The 19,527-nt window shown below is 47.2% G+C and overlaps 1 protein-coding gene across 1 annotated transcript; it reads left to right on the forward strand.

Annotated features, from left to right (window-relative positions):
• Positions 1-5,241: 5,241 nt before the first annotated feature.
• LOC139384988 (hemicentin-1-like) lies at positions 5,242-19,329 on the forward strand. The gene is made up of 14 exons (XM_071129953.1): positions 5,242-5,433; positions 6,172-6,453; positions 6,721-6,996; positions 7,137-7,412; positions 9,242-9,493; positions 9,658-9,930; positions 15,575-15,826; positions 15,940-16,215; positions 16,462-16,713; positions 16,878-17,153; positions 18,061-18,312; positions 18,426-18,701; positions 18,948-19,199; positions 19,274-19,329. The coding sequence occupies exons 1-14, from the start codon at positions 5,391-5,393 to the stop codon at positions 19,327-19,329; spliced, it is 3,294 nt and encodes a 1,097-aa protein (XP_070986054.1). The 5' UTR covers positions 5,242-5,390.
• Positions 19,330-19,527: the final 198 nt, after the last annotated feature.

Here is a 19,527-nt window from a genome sequence, read left to right on the forward strand (position 1 = left end):
CCGGTGTACATGGCACCAGCCTTACGCATGGTGTCCCCAGTTCGCCAGCACAGCCCAGTGTGGGCTATTCCACCTCGCCGCACTGGCCTGGCTACCGGGAGCATGCAACCAGGTAAGGTTGGGCAGGCTCGGTGCTCAAGAGCTCCAGTGCGCCTGCACGGTCCGGTCTATCCAGTGCCACCTCCACACACCAGCCCTCCGGTGGCAGCCGCCCGCACCAGGCTGTCTCTCCGTCTTCTGCCTACAGGTGCTTCCTCCTCTCCAGTGCTGCCAGACTCTCCCTCCTGTCCGGAGCTGCCAGAGTCTCCCTCCTGTCCGGAGCTGCCAGAGTCTCCCTCCTGTCCGGAGCTGCCAGAGTCTCCCTCCTGTCCGGAGCTGCCAGAGTCTCCCTCCTGTCCGGAGCTGCCAGAGTCTCCCTCCTGTCCGGAGCTGCCAGAGTCTCCCTCCTGTCCGGAGCTGCCAGAGTCTCCCGTCTGTCCGGAGCTGCCAGAGTCTCCCGTCTGTCCGGAGCTGCCAGAGTCTCCCGTCTGTCCGGAGCTGCCAGAGTCTCCCGTCTGTCCGGAGCCGCCAGAGCCGTCAGCCAGCCAGGCGCCGCCAGCCAGCAAGGAGCCGCCAGAGCCGTCAGCCAGTCCTGAGCCGCCCTTCAGTCCGGAGCCGCCCCTCAGTCCGGAGCCGCCCCTCAGTCCGGAGCCGCCCCTCAGTCCGGAGCCGCCCCTCAGTCCAGTGGCTGGAAGGGATCGCACACGGTGTCCCCGGTGCGGGTACTGTCACTCCCTGATCATAGTTTGCTTGGTATGTTTATATGTTTTGTTTGGTCAGGGTGTGATCTGAGTGGGCATTCTATGTTGTATGTCTAGTTTGTCTGTTTCTGTGTTTGGCCTGATATGGTTCTCAATCAGAGGCAGGTGTTAGTCATTGTCTCTGATTGGAAACCATATTTAGGTAGCCTGTTTTGTCATTGTGGGTTGTGGGTGATTGTCTATGTTAGCTGCTTGTGTCAGCACATTTCGTATATAGCTTCACGGTCGTTGTTCGTTTATTGTTTTGTATAGTTCAAGTGTTCTCTGTTTATTAAAATCACCATTGAAAACATATACCACGCTGCGTTTTGGTCCGATCCCTGTTACTCCTCTTCAGACGAAGAGGAAATCTGTCGTGACATAAATTACAGGTTGAAATGCAACATAATAGGAAAAACGCCAAAAAGGATTAATAATTTTGCAAGGCACTGTAATGTACATTTACATCAAAACCCCAAGCTACTATGGAAGTATAGAGATTAGTATTGAAATTGGCAAATTTCCAACTTCCTTGTATCGCTACCCTCTTCATCTCTCCAGACTTGGATGGTTACGGTATGTATGTCTGACCTTAGAAAAGTTATTTACTGCTGGACCGTGTAGATACAGTAAATAGTGACTAGTGTGATGAGTGTGGAGGCAGATCCTGTGGTTAGTGGGTTTGTATAATAAACTGTAAACAGAGTGACAGATGGATTCATGTCTCTATTAAATCCCAGTCAATATTACTGAGTGTGAAGCAGTCCATGAGCAAACATGCAGTAATAAAAAGACTGCAACAAGCTTTGATGTAGATGGCATACAGTATACACTCTTAGACAAAAGAGTTCCAAAAGGGTTCTTTACTAAGGGATATGGTTCTGCCAATAACCATTTTCATCTGAAGAACCATTTTTGGAAGACGAGGGTTCTTTGTAAGGCAAAGGGTTCTACCGAAAAACGTTTCACCATCCTTCAAAGGGTTCTTTGATGATTCTTTGGAATTCAAGGGAGGGTTCCAGAAGAAAAAGCTTTTTTATAACATTTTTTTCTTTCTATTAAATGGTGAAATAGGACTTGAAATGTCTATATTTTTAAAACTTTTGTGAGTGCAATATTTAAAGTTAATTTCAAATAGTTTTTTATGTTTTGTGTCTTCTCACTTTTGTTTATTGTTTATTTAACTTGATTTGGCTATGTAAACATGTTTCCCATGCCAATAAAGCCCATTTGAATTGAATTGAATAGTGCCTGAGCATTACTGCTTAACTATATATTAATATGTATATGGAAATTGTACCTATATGGGAATATTTGTACATGTACAGTATTTATTTGTACATGTACAGTGCATTGAGAAAGTATTCAGACCCCTTGACCTTTTACACATTTTGTTACGTTACAGCCCTATTCAAAAATTTATTTAAAAAAATGTTTTCCCCTCAATCTACACACAATACCCCATAATGACAAAGACATTTACATACAGTAAGTATTCAGACCCTTTACTCAATACTTTGTTGAAGCACTGTTTGCAGTGATTTCAGCCTCGATTCTTCTTGGGTATGACGCTACAAGCTTCGCACACCTGTACTTGGGGAGTTTCTCCCGCTCTTCTCTGCAGATCCTATGAAGTTCTGTCAAGTTGGATGGGGAGCGTCGCTGCACAGCTATTTTCAGGTCTCTCCAGAGATGTTCGATCGGGTTCAAGTCTGGGCTCTGGCTGGGCCACTCAAGAACATTCAGAGACTTGTCCCGAAGCCACTCCTGTGTTGTCTTCGCTGTGTACTTAGGGTCATTGTGTAACGGTTGTCGTTGGTGGAAGAAGGAGAGGATCAAGGTGCAGAGTGGTACGTGTTCATGATCTTTTATTTACACTGAACACTAGAACAAAAAGAACAAAACAGAACAAACAAAATAGTCCTGTCTGGTACAGATACAGAGACAGAAAACAACTACCCCCAACTCAAGGGCGAAACCAGGCTGCCTAAGTACGATTCTCAATCAGAGACAGCTGCCTCTGATTGGGAACCATACCAGGCCAAACACATAGAAATACAAACATAGAACAAAACATAGAATGCCCACCCCAACTCACGCCCTGACCAACCTAAAATAGAGACATAAAAAAAGGAACTAAGGTCAGGACATGACACATTGTCTTGTTGGAAGTTAAACTGTTGCCCCAGTCGGAGGCCCTGAGCACTCTGGAGCAGATTTTCATCAAGGATCTCTCTGTACTTTGCGCCGTTCATCTTTCCCTTTCCCTTTCCTGACTAGTCTCCCAGTCCTTGCCGCTGAAAAACATCCCCACAGCATGATGTTACCTCCACCATGCTTCACAGAAAGGATGGTGCCAGGTTTCCTCCAGACGCGACGCTTGGCATTCAGGCCAAAGAGTTCAGTCTTGGTTTCATCAGACCAGAGAATCTTGTATCTTATGGTCTGAGAAATTTTAGGTGCCTTTTGCAAAGGTTCTACCAATCTACACAGAGGAACTCTGGAGCTCTGACAGAGTGACCATTGGGTTCTTGGTCACCTCACTGACCAAGGCCCTTCTTCCCCGATTGCCCAGGAAGAGTCTTGATGGGACCCATGTCATCCAAAACGTTGATTCAAGTTTGCCAACAATCATTTGGATATATCTGAATGATCATCAAGATTTTGGAAGAATGTTCTATGTATACCTTTTTGGACGAGATGGGTCCCATTATGCCTGGCGAAAACCAAACACTGCATTCTACAGTAAGATCCTCATACCAATGGTCAAGCATGATAGCGGTAGTGTGATGGTTTGGAGATGCTTTGGTGCCTCAGGATCTGGACGACTTGCCTTAACAGAGGGAACCATGAATTCTGCTCTCTATCAGAGAATTCTACAGGAGAATGTCAGGCCATCTGGCTGTGAGCTGAAGCTGAAGCGCAGATGAGTCATGTAGCAAGACAATGTTGCAGAACACAATTTGATGTTTTGGAATGGCCTAGTCAAAGTCCAGACCTAATCCCAATTGAGATGCTGTGGCAGGACTTGAAACGAGCAGTTCATGCTTGAAAACTCCAAAAGGTCTCTGAGTTAAAGCAGTTCTGGATGGAAGAGTGGGCCAAAATTCCTCCAAAACGAGGTGAGAGACTGATCAACTACAGGAAGCGTTTGGTTGGAGTCATTGCAGCTAAAGGTGGCACAACCAGTTATTGAGTGTAAAGGAGCAATTACTTTTTCATCTTTTTAAATTAAATAAATAAAATAAGTATCAATTTATTTTGTTATTTGTAAACTCAGGTTCCCTTTTTTAAAATTGGGTTTCGGTTGAAGATCTGATAACATTCAATATCAAAACTATGCAAAAATATAGAAAATCAGAAAAGGGGCAAATACTTTTCACGGCACTGAAAGTGTTTTCTTGACAGGTTCAATGGGAACAGTGTCTTATGAGCCCACGTTGCCTCAGCCGCTGTGGATGGATAATGAGTTTCGACAGCATCAGAGGACCTATCCCCGGCCTCATTGGCCATGTACCATCCAGCCTTCTCCCAGGACCTGTATAGGAAAGACAGAGTTGATCAGATTTACAGTAAACCATGAAAACAAGCCTGTGTGTCAACAAAAAACACAGTGGGAAAAATGTATGTGGGCATACCAGGGCGTGGGTAGTTGGGTAGGTGTGTGTGTGTGTGTGTGTTCTGGCGACAGGTAGGGTGGGTAGGTACGTTTGCACCACCTGACTCCAGCACCATTACATTACCCTGAATAAATATTTGCTGATTGAGAGGAGACTGTGACTGTGCAGTATCGACATGTTTGGATTTATCAAGAAGTCTGGACAGTCATTTGGTTCATAGGAAAGTGTCCCGTTCACTTCTGATCCGTGGTGTTTGATAAGTGGCAGAACTATGGACCATCCTCTGGTGTGGGTTCTCATCCTGGTGCTGCTCAACTTCACTACAGGTACGTTGGATGATAAGCTCGTTCTGGAAATATATTGATGCTTATTTGTGCAATAAGTCACACACGCTTTGTTAGATAAGTAACAGGTTGTTCAAATGTCTCTGTTTGGTTGATGCACTTCAGTCAAACAGTATCAAGTCAGAAAGATGAAGGTTTCTATTTATTTGACATTGAAAACCAACCAATGTCTAGAGTAGACATTAGACATAGATACTAGGTCATGTTGTAAATTGTGCGTTCAACTTGAAGACACTAATTTGAAAACAAAAGCTTATATTTCTGTTAAAGTGACATAGTCTGAAGATTTGATTAATTTCAATTAAAATATTTAAAGGACTTTAAAGAATTTTGTACGGATTAATAATATCTCAAAATATGAACTAAACTCATCAATCCATCCTCTTCTAGATGTCTCTGGCCAGGTGGTGGTTCCCTCGATGAACCCCTTAGCTGTGGGCAGTAATGTCACCCTGAACGTTGTTCCCGAAAGCTCCATCAACATAGGGACCTGGTCATATGAAACTACAACCATTGTACTTTTCTATCCTGGTGGCAGTATTGTGAGTACAAGTTATCAAGGCAGAGTCTCATTCAACCGCTCCTCCGCAGAGCTGTCCATAAGCTCTCTCCAACTCAACGACTCAGGTCTGTATACCGTGCAGGGAATGGAGCCAGTCCTGACCGCTGTGGTGACCTTGTCTGTCCAGGGTAAGGAACTGACCTCTGCCTGTCTGTTTAGCTTTCTATGATGGTCGACTCCCTCTCAATGGCACACACGGTCACTTCCTCGCACACATGCTCACCTGCACACTTACTTGCCCATTCACATACTTACTTGCACGCAGGTTCACATGCAAACATGCTTGCACATCAGAGGAGGCTGACAAGGGAAGGACAGCTAATAATAATGGCTGGAATTGAGTGTAATGAAGTGAATGGAATGGTATCAAACATATGAAAACCATGTTTTTGATACCATTCCATTCCAGCCATTATTATGAGCCGTTCTCCCCTCAGCAGCCTCCACTGATGCAAATACATTATCTATCAATGATTAATCTCTGTCATAATAATAAAAGTAATTTTCCTGACATGGAAAGCTAACTCTTAAAAATGTCTATGTTTTCTGAACCTATAGTGAAGTTGACCTTCATAATACCTTATACAGATCACAGAGTATGAGCAAACTGTTCTTTTCAATTTCAGATAAGACGTACACAATACATTTTACGTTTTCAAAGACACTAAGGGCTTAACAGGGCTCAATCACGAAACCTGGTCTTTATGATAAGTAAACAAAATAGCATATTTAGATTGATTTCCAAAACAAGTGTTACAGTGTGAAAGAAATAGCAACTATATGGTTGTAATTCAGTAACACACACAAAACCCTTTCTTGAGACACATCCATCTTATCTTGACTGCCATCTACTCTCTCACCCACAGAGCCCATTTCAAACGTGACTCTAAGAGCCAACGCCACTGATCTAGTGGAATTAAACGACACTGCTATTTTCACCTGCTCCGTCTCCTCTGGTACCTCCCTCTCCTACCGCTGGATGAATGGCAGCTCAGAGGTTGCAGCCAGTGACCGAGTTCAGCTTGGTGTTGGGAACAGCACTCTCTCCATAGTCAGTGTGACACGATACGATGAAGGGCCGTTCAGATGTGAGGTCATCAATGGAATCAGCAATGGCACCAGCCAGCCCATTGGCCTCAATGTTAGATGTGAGTGTCAGAGTATGCAGTACACATGAGTCATACACAACAGACATGGATTGTACCTTGTCATTGAGAGCCAGCATTCTATGCAATGATGTAATATGCCTATTTTCATCCCAAATCATTCCTCCGTGTCCACATGATCCAGGTCATTATTTGCATGGATCATGAGTACACTGTGTTTAGTTCCTCAGCTTGCACAATAGAGCAGGACGGTAACATATTCTAGGTAATGTTTACCCAACACTTCATTGTTATTCGTTCCTCCCATAGATGGCCCAAGTAAACTCACCATGATGGTAGTTCCTGAGATGATCATAGGACATACAGCCTACATGATGGGCTCTGTCATCACTCTGTCCTGCTCCGCTCAGTCCAAACCCGCTGTGTCCTACAAGTGGAGGTTTAATGGGGTGTTCCTCAACGAGCAAAGTCCACAGCTGAGCCTGCAGAACACCAGGGAGAACCAGACAGGAAGTTACACCTGCTTAGCCCACAACAATGTCACACTCCGATACGCCACCATTACCACAATGATAAAGATCGTGGGTGAGGCAACATTCATCGTTACGAAATGTCGTATAGTTGGTAGTGAATATTTGACTATTGATGGTTATGAATACAATGTTATATCACGGTATTTTTTCCACCAATCGAGTGAAGTACTCCTCCTCTTCTTTTCACCATAGAGCCGATATCAGCGGTTTCGTTGAACCGTGATGGGAAGCCACCAATACTGGATCAGTCGTTCACTCTGCGGTGTGAGGTGACTGGACCTGTAGACTACATTCACTGGTTGATTAACGGCCAGGTCATCTCCCTAAACAACAGAACATTCTTCTCTACGGACAACAAGACAATGGTTATCAACCCAATCCAGTTTTCTGACAGTGGAGAATATCTCTGTGAGGCCTTTAATGCTGTCAGTAACAAGACCAGCATGACTTACAAGCTTGTGGTGAACTGTGAGTATTACAAGAGCTGGTCATCTTTGTCTGATAAAACCAATTCAGTGGCCTTGTAGTTAGAGTATCCGCCCTGAGATTAGAAGGTTGGGAGCTTGCAGAGGTGTAAAGTACTTAAGTAAAAAATACTTTAAAGTAGTACTTATGTCGTTTTTTGGGGTATCTGTACTTTACTTTACTATTTATATTTTGGACAACTTTTACTCCACTACAATCCTAAATAAAATGATGTACTTTTTACTCCTTACAATCCTAAATAAAATGATGTACTTTTTACTCCTTACATTTTCCCTGACACCCGAAAGTACTTGTTACATTTTGAATGCTAAGCAGGACAGAGAAATGGTACAATTCATGCACTTATCAACAGAACATGCCTGGTCATCCCTACTGCCACTGATCTGGTGGACTCACTAAACACAAATGCCTGGTTTGTACATGATGTTTGAGTTTGCCCCTGGCTATCTGCAATATTTTTAAACAAGAAAATCGTCCCGTCTGGTTTGTTAACATATTCTTCCATCGGTTGAAAGCTTTAATTCTTGTTAATCTAACTGCACTGTTCGATTTACAGTAGCTATTACAGCAAAAACATGAAATGCAATTGTTTGAGGATGGCGCCCGACAAAAAAAATATTTTCCACAGCACAGGTTTCAGAAATTCACAAATAGCGATTAAATATTTACTTACTTTTTGAAAATCTTCCTCTGATTTGTCATCCAAAGGGTCCCAGCTATAACATGTAGAGTTGTTTTGTTAGATAAAATCCTTCTTTATATCCCAAAAAGTCAGTTTAGTTGGCGCCATCGATTTGAGTAATCCACTCGTTCCACATGCAGAGAAAAGAATCCAAAAATCTACCCCTAAACTTTGTTTCAACAAGTCAAAATACATTTATATTCACTCCTCAGATACCCTAAAAAGTAATCAAACTATAATATTTCTTACGGAAAGAAGAATGTTCAATAGGAAATCGATTTTAGCAGGTGCATCCTGTCTTCATGGCACGCGCAAACACGAATTTCCAAGACTGTGTCCCTGTACTAAAACTGATATTTCTTATTCGTTTTTGAAATTACAAGTCTGAAACCTTGAACATACACTGCTGACACCCTGTGGAAGCCATAGGAATTGCATCCAGGGAGCTAATTGTCAATATGACCTTTATGAGTCTCTAAAAAGTAAAGAAATTCCGGTTGGTTTGTCTTTGTCTTTTCTCCTACCATATCTATTGTGTTATATTTTCCTACATTAGTTTCACATTTCTAAACACTTCAAAGTGTTTTCTTTCCAATGGTACCTATTATATGCGTATCCTGGCTTCAGGGCCTGAGCAACAGGCAGTTTACTCTGGGCAGGTCATTCAGGTGGAAATTGACAAAAAAGGGGCCTAGCCCTATGAAGTTGAAGCATATTTTAGCAATCACATTTACAATTGATACTTAAGTAGATTTAAAACCAAATACTTTTAGACTTTTACTCAAGTAGTTTTTTTACTGGATGACTTTCACTTTTACTTGAGTATGACAATTGGGTTATTTTTCCACCACTGGGAGCTTGATCCCTGGATGAGTCATACCAACGACTGTAAGAATGGGACCCAATGTGTCTTTACTTGGCACTCAGCACTGAGGAGATATATTGGGGGTAAGGGCCTGTAAAAAAATAGTGTCCTGTCCAGGGGATGTACTTATACATCAAACTGCAACATGCAACATTAACAAGATATAGGCTCCTGCACCTATGAGCTGTTCTAAGGCTACATACTTACTATTCTTTGACAAAATAGTAAGACCATAAGGCTAACCATACTGTCTTGTTTTAACAGATGGACCAGAGAAACCTGATGTAACTAGTCCAGATATAGCAATGACAGGACACATCGTGACCTTCAACTGCTCTGCCTCCTCTCAGCCTCCCAGCCAGTTCAGCTGGTTCTTCAATGGCTCCCAGGTGGAGACTGGCTCAGTGTATGAGACTGGCCCACTGACCTTAGCCAGTCATGGGGAGTACACCTGTATGGCCTTCAACAACGTCACTGGCAGAAACAGCACTGCCTCCAAGATGCTCACCATCATTGGTGAGTCAGTAACTGCTTCTTAAAATCAAGGGACTAAAACTTGCTTTACTTTGTTTGTGTTCATTTGGTTTTAGACACAGCCCAAGTGCTGTTGAACCTACAGAATAATGAGATGGAAGTTGAGAAATAAAGTGCTGAAAAAACATTTGATCTGCTTTCCACAGCACCTGTGACCATGACCACGGTGAAAGTCATTGGAGCCCAGCCAATACTGAACGAGAGATTCTCTCTGACCTGTGAGACCGCTGGAACGGTTTACTCCATTCAGTGGATGAGGAACGGCTGGCCTCTGTATGCTGACAACAGAACAGACTTCTCTATGAACAATACACTGACCTTCAACTATGTCCAGGATTCTGACATCGGATACTATCAATGTTCTGCTTCCAACCCCCTCAGCAACATGACCAGCTCAAACTACAGACTGATCGTCAACTGTGAGTACACTCATAGAAAAAAGGGTTCCAAAAGGGTTCTGCGGCTGTCCTCATACGATAACCCTTTTTGGTTCCAGGTAGAACCCTCTGTGGAAAGGGTTCTACATGGAACCCAAAACGGTTCTACCTAGAACCAAAAGGGGTTCTTCAAAGGGCTCTTCTATGGGAACAGCTAAAGAACCCATTTATGATTTTAGATAGCACATTTTTGTCTAAGAGTGTAGTTCACAAACGCTATAAAGTTCAACTTTAACCCCAAGGCTTAATGTGGAATCTTTGAGAACTTCCTTTTTAAATATTGTAGTAAAGTCAATGTGTGATAACATGCGTCTTGGTGAGAGGTGTAGGAGTCAGGCGCAGGAGAGCAGGGATGTCTGAGGAGCGTGTTTAATAATAGTCCAGCAATGCAAATGGCACAGAACAAAAATCCCAAAACTACGCTCTCGAATAATCGTGCAAACACACGGAGGAACTAACACAGTTCCGACACTTTACATACACGTGCGTAAATGCGAAAAAACAACAAACATCAAATACCATCGAACGCAATACACACAAGTCTAATCCTGCACGAATTACGGCAGGTAACAGCTGCCCTATATACCCACAGAAATCAAAGCAATTGAAAACCAGGTGTGAAAAGAAACACAGACAAAACAACCAGAAAAAGAAAAAGGGATCGGTAGTGGCTAGTAGACCGGCGACGCCGAGCGCCGAGCGCCACCCGAACAGGGAGAGGAGTTACCCCCGGTAGAAGTCGTGACAGTACCCCCCCCTGACGCGCGGCTCCCGCAGCGCGTCGACGCCGGCCTCGAGGACGACCCGGAGGACGAGGCGCAGGGCGATCCGGATGGAGGCGGTGAAACTCCCTTAGCATAGGAGGATCCAGTACGTCCTCCACCGGCACCCAGCATCTCTCCTCCGGACCGTACCCCTCCCAGTCCACGAGGTACTGAAGACCCCCCACCCGACGCCTCGAGTCCAGTATGGACCGAACTGCATACGCCGGCGCCCCCCCGATGTCCAGGGGGGGCGGAGGGACCTCCCGCACCTCATCTTCTTGAAGCGGACCAGCCACCACCGGCCTGAGGAGAGACACATGAAACGAGGGGTTAATACGGTAATACGGGGGGAGCTGTAACCTATAACACACCTCGTTTATTCTCCTCAGGACTTTGAATGGCCCCACAAACCGCGGACCCAGCTTCCGGCAGGGCAGGTGGAGGGGCAGGTTTCGGGTCGAGAGCCAGACCCGGTCCCCCGGTGTGTACACCGGGGCCTCGCTGCGATGGCGGTCGGCACTGGCCTTCTGCCGTGCTTCGGCCCGTTTAAGGTACCCATGGGCGGCCTCCCAGGTTTCCCTTGAGCGTTTCACCCAATCGTCCACCGCAGGAGCCTCGGTCTGGCTCTGATGCCATGGTACCAGGACCGGCTGATAGCCCAACACACATTGGAAGGGCGACAGGTTCGTAGAGGAGTGGGGGAGTGAGTTCTGGGCCATCTCCGCCCAGGGGATGTACTTCGCCCACTCCCCTGGCCGGTCCTGGCAATACGACCGCAGAAACCTACCCACATCCTGGTTCACTCTTTCCACCTGCCCATTACTCTCGGGGTGAAACCCAGAGGTCAGGCTGACCGAGACCCCCAAACGTTCCATGAAAGCCTTCCACACCCTGGACGTGAACTGGGGACCCCGATCAGAAACAATATCCTCAGGCACCCCGTAGTGCCGGAAGACGTGAGTAAACAGGGCCTCCGCCGTCTGTAGGGCCGTAGGGAGACCGGGCAAAGGGAGGAGACGACAGGACTTAGAAAACCGATCCACAACGACCAGGATTGTGGTGTTGCCCTGTGACGGTGGCAGATCGGTCAAGAAGTCAACCGACAGGTGTGACCAAGGCCGCTGTGGAACGGGAAGGGGTTGTAACTTCCCTCTGGGCAGGTGCCTAGGAGCCTTGCACTGAGCGCACACTGAGCAAGAGGACACATAAACCCTCACGTCCTTGGCTAAAGTGGTCCACCAGTACTTCCCACTAAGACATCGCACCGTCCTCCCAATCCCCGGATGACCAGAGGAGGGGGATGTGTGAGCCCACCAAATTAACCTGTCTCTAACCTCCAGCGGAACATACACCCGTCCCGCTGGACATTGTGGTGGAGTGGGCTCAACACGCGATGCTCGCTCAATGTCTGCGTCCACCTCCCACCTTACAGGTGCCACTAGACAAGAAGCCGGGAGGATGGGCGCAGGATCAATGGCCCGCTCCTCCGTATCATATAGTCGGGACAGTGCGTCTGCCTTAGTGTTCTGGGAGCCTGGTCTATAGGAGATGGTAAACCTAAATCGGGTGAAAAACATGGCCCACCTTGCCTGACGAGGGTTCAGTCTCCTCGCTGCCCGAATGTACTCTAGATTACGGTGGTCAGTCCAGATGAGGAAAGGGTGCTGGGCCCCCTCAAGCCAATGTCTCCACACCTTCAGGGCTCTGACAACAGCTAGCAGCTCCCGATCCCCCACGTCATAGTTTCGCTCCGCCGGGCTGAGCTTCTGAGAAAAGAAAGCACAGGGGCGGAGCTTCGGTGGCGCACCCGAGCGCTGGGAGAGCACGGCTCCAACCCCAGCCTCGGATGCGTCCACCTCCACTATAAATGCCAAAGAGGGGTCCGGATGCGCCAGCACGGAGCCGAGGTAAAAAGAGCCTTCAGTCGACCAAAAGCCCTGTCCGCCTCAGCCGACCACCCCAGACGCGTCGGCCCCCCCTTCAGCAGTGACGTAATGGGCGCAGCCACCTGCCCAAAACCCCGGATAAACCTCCGGTAGTAGTTGGCAAACCCTAAGAACCGCTGCACCTCCTTTACCGTGGTTGGAGTCGGCCAATTACTCACGGCTGCAATGCGGTCATCCTCCATCACCAACCCCGATGTGGAAATGCGATATCCAAGGAAGGAGACGGCCTGTTGGAAGAACGAGCATTTCTCAGCCTTGACGTACAGGTCATGCTCCAACAGTCTCCCAAGTACCCTGCGCACCAGAGACACATGCACGGCCCGTGTAGCGGAATAGACCAGAATATCATCGATGTAAACCACCACACCCTGACTGTGCAGATCCCTGAGAATCTCATCCACAAAAGATTGGAAGACTGCTGAAGCATTCTTCAACCCGTACGGCATGACGAGGTACTCATAATGGCCGGATGTGGTACTAAACGCCGTCTTCCACTCATCTCCCTTCCGGATACGCACCAAGTTATATGCACTCCTGAGATCCAGTTTTGTGAAAAACCGTGCTCCGTGAAATGACTCAATCGCCGTGGCAATGAGAGGTAGCGGGTAACTATACCCCACCGTGATGGAATTTAGACCTCTATAGTCAATGCACGGACGCAGACCACCCTCCTTCTTCTTCACAAAAAAGAAACTCGAGGAGGCAGGTGAGATGGAGGGCTGAATGAACCCCTGCCCCAGAGATTCCGATATGTATGTCTCCATAGCCACCGTCTCCTCCTGTGACAGGGGATACACGTGACTCCTGGGAAGTGCAGCGCCTACCAGGAGATTTATCGCACAATCCCCTCGTCGATGAGGTGGTAATTGGGTCGCCTTCTTTTTACAGAAGGCGATAGCCAAATCGGCATATTCTGAGGGAATGTGCACGGTGGAGACTTGGTCTGGACTCTCCACCGTTGTAGCACCGATGGAAACTCCTACACACCTGCCTGAGCACTCCTCCGACCACCCCTGTAGAGCCCTCTGTTGCCACGAAATCCTGGGGTTGTGACGGGCCAACCAGGGGATCCCCAACACCACCGGAAACGCAGGAGAATCAATGAGGAAGAGACTAATTCTCTCCTCATGACCCTCCTGCGTAACCATATCCAGTGGAGCCGTGGCCTCCCTGACTAGCCCTGACCCTAATGGTCGGCTATCTAAGGCGTGCACTGGGAAGGGTTTATCCAGCTGAACAAGGGGAATCCCTAACCTGTTCGCTAAACCGCGGTCAATAAAATTCCCCGCCGCGCCTGAATCTACTAGCGCCTTATGCCGGGAAAGAGGGGAAAATTTAGGAAAAACAATCCATACATACACGTGACCAACAGGGGGCTCTGGGTGAGCCTGGTGCCGACTCACCTGAGGTGTCCGGGCAGTGCTCGGCCTGGCGTCTCGACTCCCGGGGGGGCCCCCCCAGCACCGGTCAGCAGTGTGCCCTCTGCGACCACAGCTGGCACAGGAAAGGCCCCCTCCTCCGGTCGCCCTCGCTGAAGCACCTCCTAGCTCCATGGGTGTTGGAGTGGTGGAGCTGGGAGATGGAACTGACAGAGCCCGATCTGGACGTCCGCGGGTCGCCAGCAAGTTGTCCAACCGAATGGACATGTCGATCAATTGGTCCAAGGACAGGGTGGTGTCTCTACAGGCCAGCTCCCTACGGACGTCCTCACGCAAACTACACCTATAGTGATCGATCAAGGCCCTGTCGTTCCATCCCGCGCCAGCGGCCAAGGTCCGGAACTCTAGAGCAAAGTCCTGAGCACTCCTCCTCTCCTGCCTCAGATGGAACAGCCGTTCACCCGCCGCTCGACCCTCAGGTGGGTGATCAAACACGGCCCGAAAGCGGCGGGTGAACTCTGGGTAGTGGTCCCTCGCAGAGTCAGGATCGTTCCACACCGCGTTGGCCCACTCCAGGGCTTTACCTGCGAGGCAGGAGACGAGGGCGTTCACGCTCTCACCCCCCGAAGGAGCCGGACGAACGGTCGCCAGGTATAGGTCCATCTGGAGTAAGAAGCCCTGGCACCCGGCCGCCGTCCCATCATACTCCCTCGGGAGGGCGAGTCGAATTCCACTGTGCTCAGGCAATGAAGGAGAGGGTAGTGGTACTGGTTGGGGTGTAGCTGATAACGGTGTGGGAAGGCCACCTCTCTCCCATCTCTCCATCTTCGCCATCACCTGATCCATGGCGGTCCCCAGTCGGTGTAACACTGCCGTGTGGTGTTGAACTCGCTCCTCCACGGACCCTGGAAGTGCGTCCGCTCCTGCTGACTCCATAATTATATTGGTGCAGGATTCTGTGATAACATGCGTCTTGGTGAGAGGTGTAGGAGTCAGGCGCAGGAGAGCAGGGATGTCTGAGGAGCGTGTTTAATAATAGTCCAGCAATGCAAATGGCACAGAACAAAAATCCCAAAACTACGCTCTCGAATAATCGTGCAAACACACGGAGGAACTAACACAGTTCCGACACTTTACATACACGTGCGTAAATGCGAAAAAACAACAAACATCAAATACCATCGAACGCAATACACACAAGTCTAATCCTGCACGAATTACGGCAGGTAACAGCTGCCCTATATACCCACAGAAATCAAAGCAATTGAAAACCAGGTGTGAAAAGAAACACAGACAAAACAACCAGAAAAAGAAAAAGGGATCGGTAGTGGCTAGTAGACCAGCGACGCCGAGCGCAGAGCGCCGCCCGAACAGGGAGAGGAGTTACCCCCCGGTAGAAGTCGTGACACAATGTAAATGTTTCAATCCCACCTCTAACACTATTAACATATTTTGATGACTTTTGAACGTCTTGCCAATAACCTCTATTGAGTGACAGTCAGATGTTGGGACTAGCTGCTTGTCTTTTGTATTATAGATGGACCAGAGATGCCTGTTATAACAGGACCAGCATTAGGAGAAACAGGACACAACCTGACCTTCAACTGCTCTGCCTCCTCTCAGCCTCCCAGCCAGTTCAGCTGGTTCTTCAATGGCTCCCAGGTGGTGACTGGCTCAGTGTATGAGACTGACCCACTGACCTTAGCCAGTCATGGGGAGTACACCTGTGTGGCCTTCAACAACGTCACTGGCAGAAACAGCACTGTCTCCAAGATGCTCATTGTCATTGGTAAGACTGAGGAGTCATCCAAACGTAACTTGTACATGTAGATTTAGGCCATTCAACATACAGTGATTGTGATTTTAGTCAATATTATTGTGACACTGATGTTTTCTTCACAGAACCAGTCTCCATGGCCATGGTGAAAGTCATGGGTGCCCAACCAATAGCAGACAACATGTTTACTCTGACGTGTGAGACCACTGGAACCATTTACTCCATTCACTGGATGAAGAACGGCTGGCCTCTGTATGCTGATAACAGAACAGACTTCTCTATGAACAACAATACACTTACCTTCAACTCTGTCCAGGATTCTGACAACGGAGGCTATCAGTGTTCTGCCTACAACCCCCTCAGCAACATGACCAGCACAGAATACAGACTGATCGTCAACTGTGAGTAGTTATTATTGCCCAAAACCAAACGTATCGGCAAATGTCATTCTAAATTTGACCTATAATGAAGGCAGGATGGAATTTATAATAATGGAATAGGGGTAGGTTTTGATCACACTTCTGGCACCAATGTAATAAAGCCAAGGGGATGGTTGGGTATTGCAGGGGTCAAACCATGTTAAATGCACTAATGGCAGTTCCAATAGCTAATGTCATTCAATATCTTCATTGTCTTGTGTTTCCCAGATGGTCCAGAGAGACCTGTTATCATGAGTCCGGACATAGCGATGACAGGATACATCGTGACCTTCAACTGCTCTGCCTCCTCTCAGCCTCCCAGCCAGTTCAGCTGGTTCTTCAATGGCTCCCAGGTGGAGACTGGCTCAGTGTATGAGACTGACCCACTGACCTTAGCCAGTCATGGGGAGTACACCTGTGTGGCCTTCAACAACATCACTGACAGAAACAGCACTGCCTCCAAGATGCTCACCATCATTGGTGAGCCAGTAACTGCTTCTTAAAATCAAGGGACTAAAACTTGCTTTACTTTGTTTGTGTTCATTTGGTTTTAGACACAGCCCAAGTGCTGTTGAACCTACAGAATAATGAGATGGAAGTTGAGAAATAAAGTGCTGAAAAAACATTTGATCTGCTTTCCACAGCACCTGTGACCATGACCACGGTGAAAGTCATTGGAGCCCAGCCAATACTGAACGAGAGATTCTCTCTGACCTGTGGCACCGCTGGAACGGTTTACTCCATTCAGTGGATGAGGAACGGCTGGCCTCTGTATGCTGACAACAGAACAGACTTCTCTATGAACAACAATACACTGACCTTAAACTATGTCCAGGATTCTGACATCGGAGACTATCAATGTTCTGCTTCCAACCCCCTCAGCAACATGACCAGCTCAAACTACAGACTGATCGTCAACTGTGAGTACACTCATAGAAAAAAGGGTTCCAAAAGGGTTCTGCGGCTGTCCCCATAGGATAACCCTTTTTGGTTCCAGGTAGAACTATTTTGGGTTCCATGTAGAACCTCTGTGGAAAGGGTTCTACATGGAATCCAAAACGGTTCTATCTCGAACCAAAAGGGGTTCTTCAAATGGTTCTTCTATGGGAACAGCCAAAGAACCCTTTTATGGTTTTAGATAGCACCTTTATTTCTAAGAGTGTAGTTCACAAATGCTATAAAGTTCAACTTTAACCCCACGGCTTAATGTGGAATCTTTGAGAACTTCCTTATTAATATTGTAGTAAAGTCAACGTTTCAATCCCACCTCTAACACTATTAACATATTTTGATAACCTTTGAATTTCTTGCCAATAACCTCTACTGAGTTATTTTACCAGGTAGATTGACTGAGAACACATCCTCATTTACAGCAACGACCTGAGGAATAGTTACAGGGGAGAGGAGGGGGATGAATGAGCCAATTGTAAACTGGGGATTATTAGGTGACCGTGATGGTTTGAGGGCCAGATTGGGAATTTAGCCAGGACACCGGGGTTAACACCCCTACTTTTACGATAAGTGCCATGGGATCTTTAATGACCTCAGAGAGTCAGGACACCTGTTTAACGTACCATCTGAAAGATGGCACCCTACACAGGCCAGTGTCCCCAATCACTGCCCTGGGGCATTAGGATATATTTTTTTAGACCAGAGGAAAGAATGCCTCCTACTGGCCCTCCAACACCACTTCCAGCATCATCTGGTCTCCCATCCAGGGACTGACCAGTACCAACCCGGCTTAGCGTCAGAAGCAAGCCAGCAGTGGTATGCAGGGTGGTATGCTGTTGGAATGTTGGGTCTAGCTGATTGTCATTTGTATTATAGATGGACCAGAGGCGCCTGTTATAACAGGACCAGCATTAGGAGAAACAGGACACAACCTGACCTTCAACTGCTCTGCCTCCTCTCAGCCTCCCAGCCAGTTCAGCTGGTTCTTCAATGGCTCCCAGGTGGTGACTGGCTCAGTGTATGAGACTGACCCACTGACCTTAGCCAGTCATGGGGAGTACACCTGTGTGGCCTTCAACAACGTCACTGGCAGAAACAGCACTGTCTCCAAGATGCTCATTGTCATTGGTAAGACTGAGGAGTCATCCAAACGTAACTTGTACATGTAGATTTAGGCCATTCAACATACAGTGATTGTGATTTTAGTCAATATTATTGTGACACTGATGTTTTCTTCACAGAACCAGTCTCCATGGCCATGGTGAAAGTCATGGGTGCCCAACCAATAGCAGACAACATGTTTACTCTGACGTGTGAGACCACTGGAACCATTTACTCCATTCACTGGATGAAGAACGGCTGGCCTCTGTATGCTGATAACAGAACAGACTTCTCTATGAACAACAATACACTTAACTTCAACTCTGTCCAGGATTCTGACAACGGAGGCTATCAGTGTTCTGCCTACAACCCCCTCAGCAACATGACCAGCACAGAATACAGACTGATCGTCAACTGTGAGTAGTTATTATTGCCCAAAACCAAACGTATCGGCAAATGTCATTCTAAATTTGACCTATAATGAAGGCAGGATGGAATTTATAATAATGGAATAGGGGTAGGTTTTGATCACACTTCTGGCACCAATGTAATAAAGCCAAGGGGATGGTTGGGTATTGCAGGGGTCAAACCACGTTAAATGCACTAATGGCAGTTCCAATAGCTAATGTCATTCAATATCTTCATTGTCTTGTGTTTCCCAGATGGTCCAGAGAGACCTGTTATCATGAGTCCGGACATAGCGATGACAGGATACATCGTGACCTTCAACTGCTCTGCCTCCTCTCAGCCTCCCAGCCAGTTCAGCTGGTTCTTCAATGGCTCCCAGGTGGAGACTGGCTCAGTGTATGAGACTGACCCACTGACCTTAGCCAGTCATGGGGAGTACACCTGTGTGGCCTTCAACAACATCACTGACAGAAACAGCACTGCCTCCAAGATGCTCACCATCATTGGTGAGTCAGTAACTGCTTCTTAAAATCAAGGGACTAAAACTTGCTTTACTTTGTTTGTGTTCATTTGGTTTTAGACACAGCCCAAGTGCTGTTGAACCTACAGAATAATGAGATGGAAGTTGAGAAATAAAGTGCTGAAAAAACATTTGATCTGCTTTCCACAGCACCTGTGACCATGACCACGGTGAAAGTCATTGGAGCCCAGCCAATACTGAACGAGAGATTCTCTCTGACCTGTGGCACCGCTGGAACGGTTTACTCCATTCAGTGGATGAGGAACGGCTGGCCTCTGTATGCTGACAACAGAACAGACTTCTCTATGAACAAC

The sequence above is a fragment of the Oncorhynchus clarkii genome, chromosome 3 (genome assembly GCF_045791955.1).
Source record: "Oncorhynchus clarkii lewisi isolate Uvic-CL-2024 chromosome 3, UVic_Ocla_1.0, whole genome shotgun sequence".
Taxonomy (NCBI): Eukaryota; Metazoa; Chordata; class Actinopteri; order Salmoniformes; family Salmonidae; genus Oncorhynchus; species Oncorhynchus clarkii.

Coding starts and splice junctions, on each gene's coding strand:
- LOC139384988 (XM_071129953.1), top strand. CDS start 5,391: ATGGAGCCAGTCCTGACCGCTGTGGTGACCTTGTCTGTCCAGG. Junction 6,454..6,720: donor CATTGGCCTCAATGTTAGAT/GTGAGTGTCAGA, acceptor TTCCTCCCATAG/ATGGCCCAAGTAAACTCACC. Junction 18,702..18,947: donor ATACAGACTGATCGTCAACT/GTGAGTAGTTAT, acceptor TGTGTTTCCCAG/ATGGTCCAGAGAGACCTGTT.